Source organism: Microtus ochrogaster, chromosome 19 (assembly GCF_000317375.1).
Source record: "Microtus ochrogaster isolate Prairie Vole_2 chromosome 19, MicOch1.0, whole genome shotgun sequence".
Taxonomy (NCBI): Eukaryota; Metazoa; Chordata; class Mammalia; order Rodentia; family Cricetidae; genus Microtus; species Microtus ochrogaster.
Window position 1 is genome coordinate 4539915 of NC_022021.1, and position 25079 is coordinate 4564993.

Genomic DNA, 25079 nt, shown 5'->3' on the forward strand with positions numbered 1-25079 from the left:
GGAAAAATAAGTATGAAGAAACCCATTGCCACATCATTGCATTTCATTCCGGGACAAAATTTGAAAATTCTTCTAAATACAGGTATCACTGAAATTATGAACACTTAATAAAACAAAATAGCAAATCACTTTCGTAAAGAGATGAGAACTTGTTAGGCTATGGTGGCACATGCCTTTAATCCCAGCACTTGAAGGGGGTAGAAGCAGGTGGATCTCTGTGAGTTCAAGGCCAGCCTGGTCTACAGAGCAGAGTTCCAGAGCAGGCTCCAAATGCTACACTGAGAAACTCTGGAGAGAGAGACTGGGCAAGCCAGCTTCTATCCTGAGAGGGTGTATATAGAGTGACTTTTACTTTTACTTAGTAGAACCTTCCTTCCAACTCTCACTGGGCCAAGACCGACCTTTTTAATTCCCTTCCAGAATAAGAGTCCTTAGAGTAGGAAGAAGGTCCACAGGAAACTGGACACGCCCCCTACAACTGGCTTTTCTGCCTCCACATTGGCTAACAAGCATTTAATTATCTACACCACTAACATGCAACACAATCTACTCCAAAAGACCGCTGAAAATGACTGCATGGGACATGAGGGTCTAACGCCGGACTCCAGCGTGTCATTTTCTAAACCTCGTCCTTGTTTCTTTCTCTTGCAGAGCAACGGGCTTTGGCTTCTTGAATGCGCTCTGTAAAGCGGCGGCAGTCCTGGGAAACCTAATATTTGGCTCCTTGGTCAGCATTACCAAAGCAATCCCCATCCTGCTGGCTTCCACCGTGCTTGTGTGTGGCGGACTCGTGGGGTTGCGCCTGCCCGACACACGAACCCAGGTTCTGATGTAAAGAAACAAAAGCCATCTCTTCTCACCATGGGTCGGTCCTCCTGCCTGACTCAAGGCTGCAGGGGTTTTTGTGTGTAGAAAGGCGGCCAAGTAGCAGAACACAAACTTTTGCTGTGACGTAAAGAGTAGCTGCGTGTATGTTGTCTTGCCCCTCCAATGTGACTTTGCACTGTTTTGTTTTTTCCAGGCATTGTTATCTTTTCCTAACTGTGATACTCCTGCCTCCCCGTGTCCTGTGGAAGTGTTCCTAAAATGTCCCAGTCAGCCAGGCTTTCCTGGGGATTCTGATCACTGACACTGAGAAGCTAAAAAGCCTGTTCTGGCCTAAGAAATAGACCCTGCCCCTGACGTGTCACTAACAGGAAGTTCAAGCTGGCATAATTGAGTTTGTGCTGAGGAGAGGGATTTCTCTTTCTTTTTTTTTTTTTCCATACAGAATGATGTTTCCTGTTTACTTAGAAAAAAAGGACACCCAGACACTCTAGCTGTTACAGCAGGGTGTTTCAAAAACATTGTGTGACCCCAAGCATGCCTGAGTGGGGCTCTTTCAGGCAGGACAGTCAAGGTGACTCTTCTAACAACAAAAAATTAAAGTTTGACCCCAGATGGCAACAAAAGCCTGCTTGAGCTGCAGAAACCAGATTTTAGATGGAAGAGCCCTGATACATGCGAGGGCTGCAGCCCCCACAGTATCTGTGACTTGGCAGGTGGATCGCAGTGTTTGAAGATCAGAGATCCTCCGCCTTCTTTGCATTCCTTCCCAAGCTGCCCCAGAATTGGCCAGAAAGCAGATGCAGGGAAAGAAAGCCACTTCTTAAAATGTCACATCTGCCTCTTGAATTCTGTTAACACTTTTCTCATCTCTAGTCCAGTGATTGGCAGTAGAAATTAGAAACTGGCAAGAAATTCACAACCAAAGCCATTTGGAAATGCCAAAGGGTGTTTCTCTCAGTGCTGTTTCTTGAGGGTCAAAACCATCCTCTCTCCCTTGGTCAGCTGTCCACTGTCACTGTTTAATCCCCATCTCCACAGCAGGTCCTGTCCCTCCAACTTTCCCCAGCTATGGGCACCCAGCCTTGTCTGAGCCCAGCCTTGTCTCTGGGTTGCCCCCCTTCTCTTCCAGGCAACCCTCCGGCAGGCTGGACAGCATCTTCTGGTGGATGTCTGTCTGTTTTACCTCTGGAATCTTCATGAGCGTAGAAGGAGAGGTCAGCGGGACGTTCCCACGGGCCAGCTGTCAGCTAAATGACCTTCTGGTCTCTCACTGACTGCCCCTCCCCCAAGCCCATTCTTTCATCCATCCTTGAAATCTGAAGGCTTCTTGTAGATGCACGGCCTGTGACAACAGCCAGTATATGTCCCATATTTAAATGGCCTTCTCTCTTTAACTCCCTCTGCCTTGTTGGAGGGTGATCCTTGTTGCTTCTTTCCTGCTATTCCTGCATGGCCACTGCCCTGGGGCTTCCAGAAAAGAGAAATTTTTGTTCCCACTAATCATTCCATTCAAAGATGGCCCTGCTCCCTGGAGGCCCGCTGTCTCCCCTCCTCTATAACATTCCCTGATCCCTCCTGGAGCTCAAGTTCTGTGAAAAGCTCTTTGATTAACATAAGCCATTAATCCACTGTCCCCAACAAGTAAGTCTGGCTTGGTGGAGGGGACAGCCTGGAGTTAAGATGGAAAGTCTCAGAGAGTGGTTCCCTGGAGATAATTTAGATACTCGGAGCCGGGACACAAAGGGTACCAGAACAAAATCTGCAAAGGTGCCGGAAAAAGGAAAACCTTTAAGATTAGGCATGGCTGCTTTGAAAGACACCCACAAAGCAGGGACCAGAACAGAACTCACTTCTGTTTCCTCTTCCATCCCTGGGAAACAAGTGCATATTTGAAAAATCTCAGAAAGTGTTTTTCGCATTATTCGTTGTCCATGTGCGTTCGGTCCCCCCTCCTAGTTACCTGTGATTTGTCTTCTTTTAAAAAGGGAGGGGAGGGGGCATGTTTAGGGTCCAGAGCAGATCTTTTGGATGAATGAGGCCTGTAAAGGCAATGCTACAAAAGTAAAATATGAATCTCTTATCATCCCACACAAAGGAAAAACCGACTTACACAAAGGCATTGCTTTTTCGACTCTCGAGTGGTAGTGAACTTACTGCATAATCAAATTGTCTCCATTCTCTGTCTTATAGTCTAACTGCATCAAGTACATTCCAAACTGCAAGACACAGTTATGCAGAATTTTATCTGGATGCTGGGTTGGGTCAGCATGAGATAACCCAGCAGAACCTTGCTTTGTAAGACCATCCGCCATCATCTCCTTCAGAAGAACTATTCTTGTCCATCTACCCCCAAGCTTCCCAGGTGGCCCAAGAGGGATCTCTTCTAATCTCCTGGACAATCAGTGGTCACAAACCGTCTTGGTCACCACCTTTCCCACCTCCCATGTTTTTTTCCTCAGCCTTTTCACTGTGCATCACCTTTATTGTCCATGACAACGTCCTCGTTTCTTCCCAAGTATGTGGTACGGCTTGTTTGGGTTTAATTAGAGATTAAGACATAATCATAAGAGTCAACAGAAGCCCCCGTTATATGAGCGTTAGATGGCACCAGGGCAGACATCTGCCTTCCTGTTTCACATACAGCAAAAGGAAACTGAAAGCTATTTCAAAAATGAAAGGGAACAGCCCCATCTGTACCTGTATTTGGAACTCTGTTTCTAAGATTTCCCCCATTGCTCTTCAGAATCAGTCCAGAGTGTTCCCCAGTTTTACTATCACCGAATCCTCTCAATATGAAAGAAAGCAAAACAATCAATAGCGAATCAGCTGCTCGGCACAGTGACTCCTCTAAGATGCTCCACTCTACATACTGGGTCTCAAGGCTCACACTCAGTCCTGCTTCCTGATCCATCTCACTCCTGAGTACTAACCCAAGACACAGTATCAATGGGGGCAGAGATCTTTCTGGGGCGAATCCATATGATCTTATCCAAAAGGTCAAGAATTAAGTCATATTGGTCCTCAGTTCCCCCATCTGTAAAGAAAAAGGATGACTATTTTATTCTCCAAGATTCTATGGGATGAAAATGAGAGTAGCTTCATCTTATCTGTCCTCTACCAATGGGAAGCCCACCTTAGCAACCTTCTGAAAATGAGACAATAACCAAGTCTATTACCAAGACAATAACCAAGGAGTTGGCTTGGGAAGACCTCATATCACAGGCTAGGACAGCCTTCACGTTGTCTATGCTGCCCACACCTGGGGATTTGAAGTGTAGCTCAGTTCAGTGCCTCTCTAACTGCCATTGCCATCCACCCAGGGAATGCACAACCCCGGAAGACACACTACAGTTAGAAAACAACCTGATGGAGGTGGACCCACAAAGGCTGTATCCTCCAGCCCCATCCATCTACTTCACTGTCTTCTTGAAATTACCTTAAATGGATGTAGGCCATCAGGAACAATGTTTCTCAATGACTTGATATAAATTGGTAGATGGACGCTCCTTTATAAATCTCACCAATCAGAGCTCAAGTTTGCACAAAAAAACTTATTTTTTTTAAAATATCTTTAAGCATTGAGGGAGGGGCAGTGGGAGGCGTGGTGATGGCGGGAGAGTTCAGTGTTCTATCAATAATCAATAGGGTTCTAGTGCGATAGGATTAGTGCACCTGGGAGACATTCTAAACTCCAGGATTGTTTCCAGAGCATTCCATGAGAATACTTTCTGATGTCTTCTGCCAACTAAAATAGAATATGATATTCTTTAGTTTGCTTCTATCTTATATCAAACAGGCTTTTACCTATTTCTTCATCAAGATGCCTTATTTGTTCATATACAAAAGGTTCCGAAGCCAGGAATGTCTGGATTTGACCTTCACCTGGAATTGTAGACAACTGACTTATTGTTTGGGGCCTAGTGGCTGTATATCAGGTTTCTTTAAATCCCATATTGTGCCAAACTTAGACTAGTTTACTCACCCCCTAAAAAAAGTCATGCAGAGACAGCAAAAGCACATCTACACGGCAGAGCGCCCTGAAGTGGCCTGTGTGTTCCCTCACGTTCTTCTCCTGTTGAGCAAAGTGTCTTCTTTAGCTAAAATGTCTCCTGTAATCTGACAGAAGGAAGTGGTCAGGCTCTTAGATGCATTGCGTGTCCTTTCCCTGTGTCAGGAAGCTGGCGATTCTCTGTGTACTGTGCTGTCGCTTTCACTATTGGTCACGCCCTGTCAACAACCTCTCACCAACCACAGGCACGCCTTTGCCAGGGCTTCCTTCCACTTTTCTTGGCTCCCAGGTGCAATTTAGCTGTCCCGGGAGTTTGATCCTCAGGGTAGACAGTCTGTGGGTCTGCTTAGGTCTTTGACTGAAGTGGGTGGAGCTGGGAGAGAAGAGAGTTGGGTAGATGGGCCCGTCTCTCCTTTCACGAGTGTATTGGCTAAGTACTGGCTTACCATTGTTCTAGGTGCTGCGTGCGGATACTTAACCCTCTGCAGTATTTCTTTGAGAACAGGGAGAGCCAGGAGAATGACAAGACAATCCCATATCTTCTCACATTTCGTGTTAGGCCTCTGTCAATGTCTTCTGTCTCTAAGTTTTACACAAGTTATAGCCTACAACAGGTGGTACAAGGACTATGCAGTGCCAGGGTGACGCGTGACAGAGGAAAAGCTTCTTTAGCCAGTCTTTGGGGAGGGAGTACTAAGCAGTCCTGGGAACACAAGACACGTTCATGCATGTGTTTCTTCACAGGATCTCAATGGGAAATTGCACTAAGCTATCATATAAAGAAGAGAGCTGACAGCAAAGGTAGCCCGTGCCTTTCTAGAGCTGTTTGTTTCTCCACAACAGTTCATACCAGGGAGCTAGGAAGTAAGTGTGTTCCCCTCTGGGCATGCTAGGGCTCTCTCTCTCCAGGGCCTCAGCAAGTCCTGTCAGCTGGCGGCTGATCTCTGGCCTCTCCTCCCACCCTCCCAAGGGCTGTTTCCTTTCTGGTGTTAGAGATTCCTGACAGAGTCACACAGTCTTGGGGACATCCGAAAGCAAAAGCGACTTTCCCCTTCTCTAGCCTCAGCTGAAAGCAGGTTGTGACCACAGGAGGCCATGGAGATTATAGGCTACAGTTTGAAATAGAGTGTGGGGTTGTTGCAGAGGATCTTGGGGGCTCTGGAGCCTTCAAGTAGGCAGGGCAAAGAGAGAGTGTAGTCACTGGCCCTCTGAGAGCCATGGGTGCCTTTCCCCTCATCTTTCTGTCCTTTGGGCAGCTCATGTTCACTTTCGTTCTTTCATTAATCTTCCTTCTTCGGTCTTCTTGTCCCCTCTTCACCCTAGCAGCATCCAAGGTGAGGGTAAGCTTTCCCAAAGCACCAGGAGTCAGGAATGGATATGTCCTTACCTTTCTGGAACACAGAGGATGGAGAATCTGGGGAGAAAGGAGTGTAGTGACAATGGTGCTGGATCCATGGGCCCCCTGGAAAGGTCTAGATTTCTGATGTCCTCCTAGACCTACACCCTAATAAGATCAGCAGAGAACCAGAGGGTCAGAAGACATCCCTTGACTTCCAAAAGGAGCATTCCTCTCCAGGAGCATGGCATGATGTGAGAAATCCCCACTCAGTACTGGAGGTCAGGTGCTTAAACCACAAAAGTTGCCCATCCTCTGCCCGCCCTACCATATTTGCATGCCCCCTGGAGCCAAGAGCATCCAGAACTAAAAGGAGACAAGAGCTGTCTGCCTTTGGTTCAGACTCAGGTAAGTTTTTATGCCAAGCTAAAAACCTTCCCTGGCAGCAAGGATATAGAGCCCTGAGAAGGACTGGCCAGCCAGGACATAAGGGGCAGTGACGTCTAAATCCAGCCAAGGCTGGAGACAGGCTCAACCCAGTTCTTTGGAGTCAGTTGTTTAAGCTTCAGAGATTTTAAGAAAGCCAGTCGAGAAATATAGCCATCATTAAAAGTTAAATACAATTAAATCAGTTATATTTTTAAAGTAATACATATTTAAAACTCATCACTTTCTACTTATTTTGCTACATTTTTCTATTAGCCATGCCCTTGAGGTAATATATGCCTAGTATGCCTCTATACCTCTATTATGGAAGTACTATGGAACTATGTTTTATTGGATGTATATTCTTGATGACAGGGTCAATGACATTATACTAAGTTCATCCACATTTACAGCAAGCAAAGAAACAAATGCTTTAGGTCAGACTCCTCCTACCCCTACAATAACCCCAGGCACTGGTAACCATTTACCATCATATCACTACCTGAAGCCCTGAAGAATACCTGGCTTCCTGCAACTCAGCAGGAGTGTGCTTTGCTAGCCCACACAGGGCCCTGGATTCACAGAGGTCGGGAGGTGGGGGAAGGAGAGGGGGAGGTTGGGCCTCCCAAGGTACAGACCCAAGCCCTTGGGCTTTTATTACCCATGAGTCCAAGGGAAGGAAACATTTAGCAAGTACTCATGCCAGTTCTCAAAGGCGTCCTTCCACATCCATATTGGCTCAGAATAGGACCAGCCATGCGAAGAACACCATGCTGGTGTTTCTTCAAGGAAATCAGCTGCTAAGTGTGCATTCCCAAATGTGGCTGTATATTCTCCGCCTGACCCAGGAGCACACTGAACGGACTGTGAGCTCTTTATCGGTGTCTTAAAAGGGAATCCCTAGAACAGGTCCTTCCAGGCACGCTTCCACCTGGGTTGCCTGCTCAGCCTACAACTCCACCACCCTGCTTTTGGCAATGAGATCTGGCAGTGGTCCTGTCCTTGGTCAGAGTGTATGGGTGTTTTGGCCTTGTAGTCTTTCCCTTTTCTATTTTCAGAGCTGTGTCTGCTGTCCCGCTGTTTGGTCCAGTCCCCCTTGTTGTACTGTATATATGTGCTGCATGTGTGATCCTCAGTAACGCCCCTTTCGGGTTTCTGGAGCCCCCTTCTCGAGTTCAGCTGATCCTGCCGTGAACTCATCGTTCTGGTATGCTCCTCTGTGTCTCATTTCCGATTGCCAAAATGTTGGGCCAAGTGTATTTTCACAAATGTCCCAAGACAGCCATGTGTGTAACCTTGTGAAAGGGCATGCTCCGTGTGGGATGGCTCATGTACAGCGTAAATCTATCACATGTGAAAGTGTGTATACATTTATATGCCAGATAGCTATCGTTCATGTAACGGCTACAAAGATATTTAATGTACATCAGATAAATAAAAGAGCATTTTTTGCTCCATTATATTCAAATAAAGATTGCTGTGTGGCTGCCTTTCCTTCCAGACAAACAACCATCAAGGCACATCTTTTGCTGGGTATGGTGGGGCAAGCTTGTGATCTCAGCGTTCAAGAGGCTGAAGGAAGAGGGTTGTGAGTTTGAGGACAACCTGGGCCACATAGAGAGACCCTGTCCTAGGGAGGGGGAAGGAGCAAAACAAAAGAACAAACATGAACCACATTATGTCTTTGGACCTAGAGAAAGCCAGTTCCTCTGGTTCGGGCCAGTTTTAGTTGCATTTGTAGGCTGGTTCCATGGGTACTGTTGTGTTGTTGATTTTACAGGAATACTTTCCAATGGTTACCTAGGGCCGCTGTGAAGAAAATGCTTGGGGGGATGGGGGGGGTGGTGAGACAGATGCTTGTGTTATTTTACCCTAAAGCAAGAACTGTTAACAGATTTCTATGCGCACATCGCCTCCAATTAATTGATATTGACTGCTAGAACATTCATTTGAGAACAATGAGGGGAGAGAAGCTATATTTGACTATGTTCAAATTAGAGGCAGAAGCAAAGACTACAAAAGCTCATATTTACTGTTCCCCAAAGAAGACTTTACTGGTTTTAACACAAGACCCATGTTTTCCCTTTGTTCTTTAATCTAGGGTCTTGCTGAGTTCGGTAGGCTACACTCCAGGGATCCTCCTACCTCTGTTTCCAAGGTAGCCATGACTGCCTAAGGAGGCCGAGATGGTCTCATCTGTGAGCATCTGACATGGACCACCAGCAGCACCTGGAGCCTTCTAAGCAAAGGTGATGGTTAGCACCTGGTCCTCAGTCAATACCAGAATTCATACCTATCTCCCCCAGTGTCTACACTTAAGAACAGCCAAAGGGCACAGGAGAAAACAAGGTTGGGATCTGGGGGAAACCAAAGACCCGATGTTCTCTTCCCACCATGCAACAGCAGAGAACCCACACCTCCAGCTGGCTGATGAAACCACCAACAGGCACAGAGGGTCTAGGCTTTTGGACTCTCAGAAGTAGCCTAAGAAGGAGTCAAGCCACAAGGCAATCAGGATGGTCCATTTCCTGTTTCCTGTAAGATGTAGGACTCTCAGCTACATCCCCAGCACCAAGTCTGCCTGCATGCTGCCATGTCCCACCATGATGGTAATGGACTGAACCTCTGAACTGTAAGCAAGCCACCCCAATTAGATACTTTCCTTTATAAGAGCTGCCGTGGTCATGGTGTCTTTTCACAGAAATAGAAGCCTTAACAAGACACACAGTGACTGCTTTATCCACTGATCTCTCAGCTCCTCATCCCTTTGTGGGATGAGGTATCAGGTAGCCCAAGTGAGCCTTGAGTTTCTGATCATCTTGCTTTTACCTCCCAAGTGCTGGGATTACAAGAACGTGCCATCATGGCCTGGCTTCTCTATTTTTCAACCATTACAAGTGATTAAAGCCACAATCTCATGCACTCTAGGTTGGTGCTGTGCCATTGAGTTAGATCCTCCATCCTCACTGAGAGTTCTAAGGACAATGTCTGCAAGCCCGACTCAGGCCAGTGTCAGAATCATTGTCACTGTGTGCTGATAAGCAACCCATCAGACACAACAAGGCAGCATAGTCTTGAAAGTGTGCCTTGTTATTGGTGTCTATTCAATGAAGCCACCAGATCATTCGTGTTCACACATTAGTCTGCTATGTCTGCCATAACAAATCACCACCAACGGCAAAGCTTAAATAACCAAAATTTATTTTCTGGCAGTTCTGGAGAGCTGAAGTAGAAGATCGAGGTATGAGGTTGTCAGTTTTTTTCCAGAGCTTTCTCTTCTGAGTTGTCAGTGGCCACCTTGTTCAGGTGTTTTCACATATGCTTCCATCAGTATATCTCTGGGTCCTCATATCTTATGGGGACACTGGTCTGCTGTATTGGGCGAGGACCATCCAAATGATCTCACCGTGGCATTACTTAAAGAAGCTATCTCCACACAGTTGCGTTCTGGGGTCCTGTGGGTGAGGGGATGACTCTATGACTTCAGAAAGAGCACACTTTCAGAGCATCTCACTATCCCAAGTGCTACTGATTTCCCTGTCCTTGCGGATGGTCACACTTTTCCACGTGTGTTTAGAATGTGATCCAACATGCCTCTGGCCACATAAAGCATGGGCTCTGGCATGGGCTCTGTGCATGTATTTACACTTGTCATGAGCTGTTCATACACAGAGGGAGGTTAAGAGAGGGCAATCCACCTGCAGTCACAAGCCCAGAGACAGACACCACTAGGGCAGACCCCAAGGCAGGCCGGGGTCTTCACAGACCCCAGTCTGTGAAGCCTGTGTCGGGCTGTTCTTACAGCCATGGCTGTTTGTCTCCTTCTGCCTCTCTCCTCTTTAGAATTCCACAGGAAACCATGCTTTCATAATAGAATACTTTTCCTTCCTCCAGACATCAGTGTTGAATCATACAGCCGCTGAGCAAAACAGCCCCGCAGACTCCCACATCACCCTGGTCTTGAAAGGCTTCTTCCAAGACGGTTGAGCCCTGGTGGCTACAAGAAGAGCTAGGAAAAGCAGGGGTCTTGGAGCATGGCTAAGACCATGTTGCTGCCACTTATGCAATTCCTTTGTTACGTGGGTACAACAGATGCAGCATCTCTTCCTGTAGTTTGCAATCCCAACACCAGGTGGAGAAGTGAACCCCAAGAAGGAAACAAGTTCCTGAAGAAAGTCAGCCAGGCTCCTGCCACCACAGGGACTCCTAGAGCCAGAAAACAGTAAGGTAGGTAGGGCAGCCTGGGGTCAAAATCCAATGCGCCAAGCAGATCTGCAACCCCCTGCCTCCAGTGTATGTCCGCACCCACCCTGCTCCGGAGCCAAAGCGAAGAAGACAGAAGAGGCAACCGTGTCTACAGTGTTATCACTCAAATGCACTCAGTAGCATCTCTCACCTCAGCAACACTTCGGACAGATGTGCCCTTTGGACGGAGATTTCAAAGGAAAACCCATCAGCAAATTCAGGCTTAGGTGGGGTTGGAGGGAAAGCTAAAAAGCTTACAAGGGAAGTTTAGTGATCAAAGCTGCCCCCAGCTCCTTCTTTAATTCTCGAAAACGGTGGTCGTGCACAGCCCAACTGCAGGCTGTGGGTTGCCCTCTCTCAGGAGCCTTGCTGCGCTGTGCACCCCTCTTGACACCTGCAGCATCTTTCAGACATCTGAACGCTTATGCCTTAGTCCTCTGAACCACACTCGGGGGTGGTCTCCATTTCAAAGAACAGCAGTTTGGGCAATGCTAGTTCCTGGGGCTGGTTTTGTTTAACTGGTTGTGGGTGAGGTTTGGTGGTGTTGGGGAGTACTTTTTAATAAAAATGGCAGAAGGGCTGGGAATACAGGTTTGTAGGTGGACACTTGTCTGGCATGCTTGAAGCCCTGGGTCCAACCTCTGGCACTGAAAAAAAAAAAAAAACTGGGTGGGGGGAGTCGGGGAGAACTCCCAGAAAACTACAAAGACAAAATTAATTGTAAAAGTAGCTGTTTAAAATGTGGAAAGAAATCCCCATAGTTTACAAATAGCTGATAGTCATAGCAAACTATAAAAAACCCATACAAATAATAATAGTTGCATTAACTTCCTGACTTCCTGATATACCTCTATAATTAATTTCTATACTTTTGATTATATACTCTTTGTATTACTTCATGTAGCAATAACTTTGTCATCCATGTTGGATAGACAAAATAGAAAGTTCAACTTTGCTTTTACTAGTCTTGTTTTCTTTGTTTGTTTGTTTGTTTTGACACCAAACTTGCTATGTAGCTCTGGCTGACTTTGAACTTGCAATCTTTCTGTCTCAGCCTCCTGAGTGCTGGGGTTACAAAGTGTGTGGCACTGTGCCTGGGCAGATTTTGTGGGAGCCTAAATTACATTTTAAGTCTTAATTACTGTGTCTAAGAGATCCACAAATCAAAAATCCCTGATCTGCAAGCTCCTTGCCCAAGAACAGAGAGTACCTGAAATGCTGGAGGCTTTGTTTAGGGGAGATAACAAGTCACAGGTTCTCACTCCTTTGACCCTACTAACTAGACGTGCTTGATCACATGTGGGCAGGAGGTTCACTGGAAGGAAATGCATCAGGATGCTTGCCCCTAATTAGACCTGATGGGATATACTTTAAGCCCTTGCAAACCTTGACTCAGGTCCATTTCCTGGGAACCTGGTTATGGACCTGGCCAGAAACCACCCACCTGGTCAATATTTAATTAAAGCTTGCTTCAAATTTGGCTTTAAACTGTGGCAGTGGTCTTATTCTTGACCAGAGGGGTTAAGAGTTTCTACTAATCTTCCATGTTCTCCCCTTTCTCCTTCACATCCCACATACTTTCTAGGCCCAGCACACGGGCCGCTTTCGTGTTTGTCATCCAGGCTCGAACACTGTACCTTTGAGTCAGGACATGGGTAAATGAGCAGTGACAGCCTTGTTCGCCTCAAAACCACTCCTCCAGCAGGGCCAGGGAGGAAAACCCTTCCAATCACCAAAGAGACTTTGAGCAACACAAATATATATGTCCCTGAACCCAAACTGATTGTTCCCCAACTCATTCCCCAGGGCTTAATCCCAAAATGTCCAGGTCTGCCTAACACTGGGACAAGATTTGAAGGAGCTAGGCAGAGTGAGACTAAGAAGCCATTTTAGCCCATTAAGGAGACAATTTTTTATTGCTTGTAATTTTCCCAGTTGTGCAAACTGATCGAAAACCTATGACTGTGTGAACTGCTAGGTTTCTTGAAGCCCCTAGAAGGGACCTTCGTGAACGGAGGAGCGGGATGCTTAAGTTTCCTTTGCTTCTGGGTAAACATTCCTTTGCTTCTGGAAGGCGGGCGGGCAGATGGTGGTCTGAATCCTGACCTTGCTACTCATCAGCTATGCTGGGAGGAAGTGAAAATTAGCGCTTTTGAAAAATCCATTTCTGCAGCTCTGTGTTAGAAATGATGACAGTCTGTATTTCTTTGGAGCCCGTGTGAAGACTGAGAACATGTACAGAAAAAGCCTAGCAGAGCACCTGGTGCACACCCACCCAGCAAAGGGCAGAGCAGAATCATCAGCACAGATTCAAATCTGCTTCTGGAAGTAGGTTGTTGTCTGTACCCCACCCCCACCCCACCTCTGCTTCTACTACAGGGAGCCAAGTCTCCTTAGAACGCTCACACAGGGTAGCAAGATTGCAGTGGAATCCTGGTATTGCCCAGTGCTTCCAAAACCATGGCAAGCCAGGTGTGGTGGCATGTGTCCATTGTCCCAGAAGCTAGGAGCCTGAGACAGGAGGATAGGCATGCATGGGGGCATGGCTCTGACTCCAGCAGCTAAGTGGGGGAGGAAAGGGATGCCTAACATATATGGGGGCCTTACTAACTCCAGTCATCCTGGAGTTCAGCACAAGGCTTGGTGAATCTGCTCCTCCCCCTGTTAACCAAGACTTTGCCATTCATCCTATGGGTTTAAGGGTGTGTGAGATACAGCATTTGAACAATGCTCAGGTCCTCCCTAGTCACCTCTGCGTGAGTCTCACCTGGAGAAAATGTTCCAAGAAAAGGATCAAAGATCAACTGCTTCACAATAGGCAAAGATAACAAGGTAGGAGTGGAAGAAATAATTTACAGAGAGGAACAGCATCCAAGGCAGTGTTACAGGATCTTGTCGGATGTGAAGACAACCCAGGGAGCCACTGGTGATATGCCTGGAGCCCACTGTGGTCAGAACCTACAGAGCACTTGGGGGCTGGTAAAGGAAGGACAGTGTCACCAAGAGATAAGATCTTGGTCTCTAGTTTAAAATGGACTCAATCCAGTTCAAATCAAAGTTCAATCCAGTTGCCAACCACACAGGAAGGTTTCTGCCTGTAATCTCAGTACTTACAAATGGCTAAAGCAGAAGGAATGACTCAAATTTGAGGCTAGCCTGAGCTAAACTGACTTTGTCTAAAGGAACAAATTATACCTGCCCCCCAGCCAACCCACCCCTCAAAATAAGAATGCATATTTCCTGATAAAATTCAAGTGCACAACACACACTTTTTATTGTATGCATTTAAAGTATACAACGTGTGTGTGTGTGTGTGTGTGTGTGTGTGTGTTATGGTGTGTACACATGCATGGGAGGACCTGCTTATGTGTGAGTGTGGATGTGTGGAACTAGATGTCAATGTTGTACATTGGGTGTCTCCCTTAATCTCTTTTCCGCCTTGTTACTTGAAACAAGGTCTGAAGCTTGTCAGTTGGCTAGACTGGCTGACCAGCAAGCTCTGAGGATCCTCCTGTCTTGGCACCCCCACCTTGAACTGGGATTACTGCACCCGGCTTTTTAGGTGGGTGTTGGGGGTCCAAACAGAGCCTCATCTACTCAATCCCCATATAACATGACTTTTTATATGGACAGGACATATTCTCTTGATCGTGTCTTCTGATGTTTAGAAATTCCTAATTTCAAGACAAGAGTGTAGCTCAGAGGTGCACTTGCCTAGTGTGTGCGAAGTCCTGGACTCAATCCCCAGAAACACACACACATACACACATCAACATTCTGAACATCAATATACTCTTAAGTTACCAACCTTACCATTTAGGTTAGTGCTGTAAAGATCATAAGTCTTTGTCTACTTCAAGATCAAAATTGCTCTTAACTTAGCAATTTTGATGTTTTTTTTTCTTTTAATGTTACATTTCCATCTGTCTTCTGCTAGAATTTTTTTTTTTTTTGAGCAGCTTTGGTATTCATCAGCAAGTCAAAAAAGACAGCATTCCCAAAGTAAAAGGGTGATCCTCCCAGTTACAGAGACACTGGCAATTCGATCAACAAAAGATTTGTATCCAGAGAAGTTAACTTCTACCAGCCAATAAAATTAATCCAAGTTGAGCATATTGAACCAAATTTCAAAACACTCCCGTTTTGGATTGAATTAGGGTTTGAAAGTGAAACCCACAAACTCATGTTTTGAACACTTAGCCCCCAGCTGGTGCCTGCTATTTGGAGAGGTGGTGGGAGCTTTGGGAAAGGGGTCTAGTTGGGGGGAGTGAACCACTGAGAGGCTTGTTTTGGAAGGTCACGCGTGGCCCCCAGTCTTGTCTTTTTTTGTTTCCTGTTAGCCATGAGGTAAGGACCCTTCTCCATCAGAGGCTCCATACTGTTCTTCCTCACACCAGGCCAAGATCAAGAACTACGGACTGAAATCTCTTAAAGTCTGAGATTGAATAAGCCCTTTATCAGTAAGTTACTTGGGTCACAGCTATGCTACATGAAAACAACCAGTATGGTTCTAGAATTTCATTTTGGAAGTGTTGACCTGATGTTACAAGTGAAAAATTTCACATTGCATAACTTTGTTTAGTGCACAAAATTATTTCAAATACTGTGTAACAGCAGAAGTTAGGCGTGATAGGGCACAACTGTAATTCCAGCCAGGGCATTCAAGAGGCTGAAGCAGGAGGATCGTAAGTTCAAGGTCAGCCAGAGCAGGGAGAATTTTGTCAGCTTAGCTATATAATGAAACTCCATCTTGAATAAAGATGAAATAAGAGTGGAGGTATGACTCAGTGGGACATCCATGCTTAGATAGATGAAGCCCTTGGTTCAGGCCACAGCCTGAAAAAAGAAAAGAAGAAACAAGAAAGGTTATTTGGAAAATCATCATCAGGCCCACATGGTAGTGGTGGCACATGCCTTTAGTTCCAGTACTCGGGGAGGCAAAGGCAAGAGGATCTCTGAGTCCAAGGCCAGCCTGGTCTCCAGAGCAAGTTTCGAGACAGGCAGGGCTATACAAAGAAATCCTATCTTGAAAAATCATAAATAAATAGTCATCTCCTGACTGTGTGTATAATAGATCTGTCTATAGCCAAGCACTGGGCAGTTCCAAGAGTCCAGCTGACAAGAGGGAGGAGAGATTGTATAAGCAAAGGGGAGTCAAGATCATGATTGGGCAGGGGAGTGGGGAGAGTGGGGGGCACCCACAGAGACAGCTGACCTAAGCTAATGCAAGCTCACTGACAGACTCTGAACCGACAGCTAGGGAGCCTGCATGGGACCATCCTAGGCCCTCTGCATGTGAATGACAGTTCTGTTGTTTGGTCTGTTTATGGGGGTTCTTAGAAGGGGGATCATAACCTGTCCCTGGCACTTGAGCTGGTTGTTCGGAACCTATTCCCCAAGCATGGATGCTTCACCCAGCCTTAATACAGGGGGAGGAGCTTGGTCCTGCCTCAACATGATATGCTTTATTGACTCCCTTAGGAGGCCTGCCCCTTTCTGAATGGAGGAGTGGGTGGGTTGGAGGAAGGAATGGGAAGAGAGAAGAGAGGGAAAACTGTGGTTGGTATATAAAATAGATGAAAAATAATAATAAAAAAGAAATACCCTTAAAAACAAGACTTGTAATTGAAATGAATTTTGTAGCCACACTTAGGCACTACTCCCAAGGTATTTCATTACATATATGCAGATATCCTAAAACCCAAAGAAAAATCTAGAACATTTCTGGCTCTAAGCATGAGAGGAGAGTTATGGCAACTCTACAACCAAATAGAAAAGGAACTTAGGTGAATAAAAACTTGACATAAAAGTCCAAAGAAAATGACTTCTTTTTTTTTTTTTTTTTTTTTGAGACAGGCTTCTAGCCTCTGCCTCCCAAGTGGTAGGCTTAGGATGTACATCCTCATGCTAGGTTTGGACTCAGAGCTCCGTATTTCCAAGCATGTTGGCCATCTCTAATGGAATGATGGAGTATGTAATCTCTACTCACAAATGCCAGCCGTGTAGCTCAATATCCAAGCTCTGGAGCAACTGTCAATCTGAGCAGTGATATCATCCGGTTCCTAATTCATTTTACACAAATGAACTGGAGCCAGACACAGATGGGTAGATACTCAGCAGCCTAGTCTGTGGATTCCTTGGTCTAACTCCTGCCAGGTTTGATTTTAAACCAGCAGTGTGAAGCCTCTGAACATGGAGATGGCCAATATCCTCACACTGTATTTCTATGAGGCAAGTAGACACAACTGCAAGAGAATCACTAACAGTCAGAGTAGCCAAAATAACCCGGAAGTGGCAAGTTCTGAGGGTTCACTATCTTCACTTTTTAATACTTAATTCACTTCATTGTAAATTTCCATAATTTAACTTTTGACAACCGGCAGTGACTAAATGGCGTTGCAGAAATCTTGAAATTTTAGCAATTTTCTCTAGAGCTGGTAGACCAGCAGCCCACTGGCAGTAACCCTGAGGGCTCATTTGGTTTGATTCTAATGAGTAAATGTGCCCTATGCCCCATGTGGCATCTTTAGTTCCTAGCTATGCCACCATCAGAGGGGAAGAGAGAAGAGAGAAGAGTTAGGAAGTCCAGCACCCACTGTGCGACAGTCACTGTGGCCCACAGTTTAGTCATGGTCATGACAACCCAGCACCCACTGTGCAACAGTCACTATGGCCCACAGTTTAGTCGTGGTCATTACAGCCCAGCAAGCACTGTGCGACAGACTCTGTGACCCACAGTATTGTTATTCTAGCCCAGCATCCTCTGTGCGACAGTTTGTGGCTCACAGTTAAGTTGTGGTTATAATTTCACTTCCGCTCACGTTCATCTCAGAGTAAAGAGATTAATCCCCAGTCCACTGTGTCTGCCCTGGTCCCCATCATATGGTTGTCAGGCACTTTGGGCCACGCCTTACACACAACGGACCCAAGATCAGCATCTGTTGCACAAAGAGATGAATGAACAATCTGAGCATGAAACTTGACTCCTCGGTTCACTTTCAAGGCCATCTAGGGTCTGCTGCCTGCAACCTCCTTCTGCCTCCCTTCCCTCTACACCCAATCACACAGACATCAACTAGACGGAGCTTGCTACTGGGTGGCAAGCCTGCTGTCCCTTTTACCTGTAAGGGCCTTCCACCATGCTTCCTTCTTAGGTCAGGTTTCCTTAGAAACAGATTAAGAGAAAGATTTTTAGCACAAGCAGTGTGTTGATAAGTGCTCTTGGGAATAGCTGCCTAAAAAGAGAAGGACATGGCAGAGGAAAATCTCTACTGTGTTGTACTGAGAGGCTCGGTGAGGGTGGAGAGAGTTTGGAATTGTCCCGAGGGAGGTAAGGAGTGGAGCCTTTCTTTGCATCCCCATTTGGACCTTATTGGATGAAAGTCTGAAAGTAGGGGGGATGACTTTGGGTGAACCAGCTGCCGTCCTAGAGGGACTCAACTATGAGACATTAAATTTGACATCCCAGACTGCTAGCAAACAGAATGAGCGCCTCTAGCCTACAGGCGGATCTGGAACACCTGCCCTGATGTCCCCTCTGTCTGCTCTGTGGCTGCCTTACTGTGGCATCCAGAACGGGGCTTACTGGATTAAAAATGCATGAGGACTGTCTCTTCTACCTGACACCGGCTCACCTTTGTCCTCCTGACACATAGCTGCACCCAGAGGACATCAAACATGAAGAGTTTGACTCTATGTACCACTGAATTTTCAAAGCCAGGCCCAGCACTTAGAAGACCGGGGCAGCAGGACTACCTAAAGTGGAAGGTTATCCTGAGCATACATAGAAAATAGTAGGCCAGCCTCAACTATAGAGTGAGAAGCCTGTCTAAACAAACAAACAAATTCTTCAAAGATTTCCAACAAGAACATACAGAAATAGATATATGTTTTTAGCCTTCACTTTGGTAGATTTCTCTACCCCTTAATGCTGGGGTAGCAATAATTTGGGGCTTGCTAGACAAACACTCCTATATTATTACTGAGCAACATCCCCAGTCCTTGGTTTTTCTGAGACAAGATCTCATATAGCCCAAGCTAGCCTTTAGCGTCCTCCTGCTTTAGTTTCCTAAGTGCTGGGATTACAGACAAGTGCTACCACCAGCAGTCCACAATAACCTCGTGGATTCAATGGGAGACTTACTTTAATAGGTACAAGCAAGAGAGTTTCCACACTCACCCAACAGAAGCCAACTTCTCGTTGATGGCATTGTGAGAGCCTTGACTTCTGCCGCTGTTCAGACACTAGGCTCCAGTGTGTGTAGCTTCTCCTCTTGTGAGCTGTCTGTTTAAAATGGTGCAAGAACTGAACAACCACAAATCTGCATGCACGTCCTGAGTTACTATTTCCCCTATTCCATTTTCCATGTGTGTGGCTTTCTTCTCCTGGGCCCTGTGGGTGCCAGAGGGGGAAAAATACATTCAATAAGAAAATGTCCTGTCTGTTGCACTGTTACTGAATTGATCTTCTAAACAGCAGTCAATGTGGAGACAGGAGAGCTAGCCTCAAGTCTACAACTAGGCAAGCTACTCTGTGGGGTAAAGAAGCAGGCTGATGTGACAGGGACAGGGGACCAGAGGTAAAGTAAAGGACTAGTGGCCTACACATGTGTGCTAGGCAGCTCTCCATAGCAAATGGCATTACCTGCTCTGAGCATGTAGTTTGGGCCCTCTGGTATCTAAAGGTCACCCATCAGACACTTGTCAGGGAACGTGAAGGATCTGCGGTTTCCATTTGGTCTAAGCTCCTTACTAGTTCCTGAAAAACAGCTTAAGCAACATTTACCATCATGATCCACAAGGCAGAGGTATTATCTGCAGCAAAACTAACAGGGGTACACTGTGCAGCTACAAGACCTCCAAGCCTGGGTGGGACAAAAAACAAGGAAAGGGATGGGAGCGGCCCCATGGTAGAGCACTTGGTCGGCTGGAGCAAGGCCTTGGGTTCAGTTCCCAGTGTTGCAAACACAGCTCAAATTATAAAGCAGTGAAAACAAGTGACGTTGAAGAAGTTTCGCCATAGCTTTACAAACTGCAGGCCTTTATGCCCCCTAACAGAGAGAAGAGGGAAGAAGCAGGAAGGTGGGAATATGAGGATTCCCAAGAATGAGAGACAAAATCATCTTCCTTTCTTCCCCAAGACCACTTATAATGTGAAATTCCTGTTGAGCTTCGAGTGTGTGTGTGTGTGTGTGTGTGTGTGTGTGTGTGTGTGTGGTGTGTATGTGTGGTGTGTGTGTATGTGTGGTTTGTGTGTATGTATGTGTGGTGTGTGTGTATGTGTGGTGTGTGTATGTGTGGTGTGTGTGTATATGTGTGTGTATGTGTGGTGAGTATGTATGTGTGGTATATGTGTGTGGTGTGTGTGTATGTGTGGTGTGTGTGTCTCACTAGGAACTGAGCGTCCTGGGAAAGTGCTTTACCACCGAGCTCCATCCCCCCAGCCCTCCTGCTGAGATTCTAATTTGTGTGGCAGCCAGGTTTCCTCTGCTCATTTTCCAGTGTGAAATCTGTGTTCAGGGCAGCTGAGTAATGACATCCAGCTGAGCTGTAGAGGACTGGACACAGACTGAGGATGGCTATGTTCCAAGGCTGTTCATTCATTCACTGAAGATGTAAATCTCAAGCCATAGCAAATGCCTGAGGCAAGAGGATTGACAGTTCCAGGCCAGCTTGGTATGCATAGCAAGCACCTGTCTCAAAAACAAAACAGGACAAATAAGACTTAGAAACCAAGAGAAAATAAAACAAATTTGGGCCCTCTCCTCAAGAAGTATACACAATAATGAAGAAAAATAGATGATAAACACAAATTTAAAAGCAAGATTATACAAGATGGTACCGAAAGCACAAAACATTTAGAACTTGGTCAGAGACCACAGACATGAAAGACATGAAAGTGTCTTCATGCTCAGTCTGTGCAGGGTTTTGCTTTAGGTTGTTCCTCTTCCCACAGAGATGGTTATGAAATCGAATGCTGGGCAGCATCCAAATGGTGTAACAACTGTCCCAAAGAAACACTTCGGATCTTCTGCACTGACACAGTGGACACCCCAAAGGTTCACAAATATAATCAACTTATTTAAAGGTCTTTGCTAGCTTTACTTATTTGTTTTGAAGGTTGTGTTGCCCAGGCTAGTATCAAACTCAAGGAGTCAAGTGATCCTCCTGCCTCAGTCTCCTGAGTAGTTGGGACTATAGCGACCCAGTGCAGCTGCCCACTTGACTTTACATTTTACTTGATGCTAGAATGAAGCAATATTTCATTCTCTTAAATAGAAGCAGTATCTATCCCAGTACCCCAAGTAAAAAGAGGTTGTGTTTTTTGGTGGCTGAGGTTTTGTATGCTTGCTTGCTTTTGGCTCTTGGAGATGCTGTCTCACTGTGTAGCTCAGGCTAGTAAACCTGGAACTCTACAGCACAAGCCTATGTTACCAGCTCTTAAGTCTTCCTGTCTCCTCCTTCCAAGAGCTAGGATTATGGGTACACACAGTCACACCTAGCTAAGAGTTTAGTTTTGCAGGCTAAAGGCCTGAAGAAAACAGTAACAAATTCACAAGTGGCTAAGTCTGCTGTGTGTGGTGCATGCCTGCTTATATAAAGACTAAAGCAAAGGAAACTCCACTCTCGTTGCTATAGAAAGTGACCTGTTTTGAGACAGTTGGCCCTTATACCTCTCAGCCCTTACCTCGGAGAAACTCAGATAAACTGCTTAGTTTGCTTAGTTTCTTCTTGTTTGTTTGTTTAGTTTGGTTTGGTTTTCAAGACAGGGTTTCTTTGTGTAGCCTTGGCTGCTCCTGGAACTCAGTTGGCCTCAAAGTCAGAGATCCACCTGCCTCTGCCTCCTGAGTGCTGGAATTAAAGGCTGTAGACTTCACACCACTGGCCATTCATTCATTAATCAGTGTAGACTTCACACCACTGGCCATTCATTCATTAATCAGTGTAGACTTCACACCACTGGTCATTCTTTCATTAATCTGTGTAGACGTCACACCACTGGCCATTTATTAATGGGTGTAGACTTCACACCACTGGCCTTCCATCAGTGAATGTGGACTTCTTATCTTAGATCTGCTTCTGAACTTGATCTTACCAATGTAAAAGAGATAAAAATCATTGCAAACAAATTGGACTGCTTCCTTTGAAGACCAGTTTTTTGTTTGTTTGTTTGTTATTGTTTTGAGACAAGTTACTATTTGTGTAGCCCTGACTGTCCTGGAACTCATTATGTAGACCAGGCTGGCCTCGAACTCACAGAAATCCCCCTACCTCCCAAGCGCTGGGAGAAAAGGCGTGCACCACCCCCACTGGTTTAAGACCAATTTTAATGCTGCTCTTCTGCACCCTTGGTAAGCACAGTATATTTAACCTTGCCACTCGCAAACCACATCATGGTCCTGCATGAGCCTGGCTTTGCCTGAGTACCTCTGCAGTGCTCTCCCCAAAGAACTGCAAGGCTTGCTCCCCTTTTCAGTCAGATGTCTGCTCGGGTCAGCTCATCCAGAGCTTTATAGTTCAGCCTGTTTAAAATGTCCCCTGCTCTGCTCCCTGTCACCTCGGCATGCCTAGGCAGCTCTTCTCATCACCTGGCACAGGATGCGCCTGTGTGCACTTTGGGGTTCTCTGTCCCTTTGTGAGAACAAAGACTTCTGTTCTTTCATTTGCTTCTGTGTTCTCAGTGCCCTGAAGGTACCTGGCACATTACAAATGTCCAGTGGCTATTGCAGGATGAATGAGTGAGGACTGAATGAAGGGTCAGCCTTACGTCATCAATCGTTCCCTGTTCTGAAAAGCTAGTGCTGAAAAGTTGTGTGGGGACCACTGGTGAATCCTGAAAGTCTAGTGACCATGATCTCGGGTTCTTTTTAGACTCTAGCAGAACTAGAGTAGAGCTCAATGCTAAAGCGGTTGCCTGGCATGCACGAGGCTCTGGATCTGGGTCTCAGCAGCACAAGAAAACAAGACAGGTTTCAGCGGAACTAGTGCTGGCTTGCTCATTGATTTGAAAACATTGCAGCCTCTATTAAATTCTCCACAGCTCAAATTTCAAGTCATTTAAACTCATGATTTGGCCTGACTCCAAGAGATAACCAGGTGACCTGAGCAGCTACTGCTGGGAATAGCCAGGTGACCTGAACAACTACTGCTGGGAATAGCCAGGTGACCTGAACAGCTACTGCTGGGAATAGCCACTAAGGCTATTGTGTTTCTTCTGTTTGACCATTGGCCTCGTCCAGCCAGACATGAGCCCCAACTCTGTTCTGAAGTCCATTCCTCAATGCCAAGTGTCACTACTGCTCCCCTGCTATGACTTACCTCTTTTGGGAAACTTATTCATCACTGTGATTAGTAACAATGCTACCCCCCCCCACACACACACACACACATACACACTATCCTTCTTAAAAATCTGTGGGTCAGAAAGACAAATATGGTATGTCCTCACTCATAAGTGGATATTAGATGTAAAGCAAAGAATAACCAGCCTAAAACCCATAGCCACAAAGAAGCTAAGTAACAAGGAGAACCCCAAGAGAGGCATACATGGATTGCCCTAGAAAGGGGAAATAGACAAGAACTCCTGAGAAAATTGGGAGCATGGGGGATGGAGAAGGGAAGGGAAGAAGTGAACATGAGGAAACAGGGTGGCCAAGATGGGGGAAAGATAGAAAGGGAGAGCAAGGAAAGAGCTAGCTTGATTGATTATGGGGCTAGCAAGAAACCTGGCACTAGGGAAATTCCCAGGAATACACATTGATGACCCCAGCTAAGACCCCAAACTATAGTGGAAGGGGCACCTGAACCGGCCTTCCCTGTAATCAGATTGATGACTACATTAATTGCCATCACACTAACTTCATCGAGCAAACTGATAGAATCAGATGCAGAGATCCACAGCTAGCAAGGGGCCAAGAGACGGAGTAGCGATAATATAAACAAAGGGATCAAGACCATGATGGGGTAGGGACACCCACTGAAACAGCCGACCTGAGCTAGTGGGAGCTCACTGACTCTGGGCTGACAGCAGGGGAACCTGCATAGGACCAAACTAGGCCCTCTGAATGGGGGTAACAGCTGTGTGGCTGAGGCAGACTGAGGGGCCACTGGCAGTGAGACCAGGATTTATCCGTACTGCTTGAACTGTTTTTTTTTTTTTTTGGAGCCCATTCTCTTTTTCAGTCTAGGTGTAGCAGGGAGGGCCTTGGGCCTGCCTCAAAGTGATGCGCCAGGCTTTGTTGACTCCTCATGGGAAGCCTCATTCTCTCTGAGGAGTGGATGGGAGGTGGAGTGGGCGGAAGGTGGGAGGAGCAGGAGGAGGGGAAAGAGAAAGAACTGGAACTGGTATGTAAAATGAGGAAATATTGTTTTTAAAAAAAAGTACAAAAAAAATCTGTGTGTCATAACCCGATGGAGGCATTTCTGGCATTTCTTGCTTCTCCGGCAGCTGCTGGGGTCTCCCTGACTCTACCTTCCTTTTCCCTTTAGTTGGATTTCCTGCCTGGCTCTATTGTGCCATGCCATAGGCCCAAGTAGATTATTTATTAACCAATGGTAATAAACACACTATCAACATACAGAGGGGCATCTCACACCATGTGGCAGACTGTGACTCCATAGGAGCCCAGGTTTTGAACACAGTGATGTGCGTACTCTGCATTATAGTCAATATCCTCCCACACAAAGCCAAGAACACTGCCCGAAATCTGGGCTCAGATTCTAGGCTCCCGTATGCTATGAGTTTCAGGGTGTTTACTGTTCGTACCAGTTTTCTGCAAATGGTTTGATTATAAAAAAAGGTCTTTGCCCTTTCTTATTATTCTCATCACGTAAATATTAGGTTAGTTTATCTTTGGAGTGGATAGTGCTAGGATATTTTATCTTAAAACTGCTGCTTGAATTGTTGACCTGAGTTTCAAAACCAACCATTAAATGAATTTTGGTTTGGGCTTAGCATGAAAATCCCAATCATTTCTGAAGTGACTGTAAACATATTCCTGCCATTTTACACTACATAGCTATGTGTAACAGCGTCTTCAGCATCGATAATTGCACAACCAAAATACGTATGGATCAACTGAAAGATGTGAAAAGAGCTTTATACGCTACAGTGTGTCACCCAAGATCTATTTGTGTGTGTGTGAGAGAGAGAGAGAGAGAGAGAGAGAGAGAGAGAGAGAGAGAATGAGAGAGAGAAGGAGAGAGAGAGAGAGAGAGAGAGAGAGAGAGAGAGAG

The 25079-nt window shown here is 45.9% G+C and overlaps 1 protein-coding gene across 2 annotated transcripts in view; it reads left to right on the forward strand.

Annotated features, from left to right (window-relative positions):
• Sv2c (synaptic vesicle glycoprotein 2C) overlaps positions 1-8071 on the forward strand; it is a 188261-nt gene extending 180190 nt beyond the window's left edge. For both annotated transcript variants that reach the window (XM_005356459.3, XM_026783699.1), the window contains exon 13: positions 652-8071. In XM_005356459.3, the coding sequence (XP_005356516.1) occupies positions 652-835 (184 nt within the window). In that variant the 3' untranslated portion in view covers positions 836-8071. The remainder of the gene's footprint in view (positions 1-651) is intronic.
• Positions 8072-25079: the final 17008 nt, after the last annotated feature.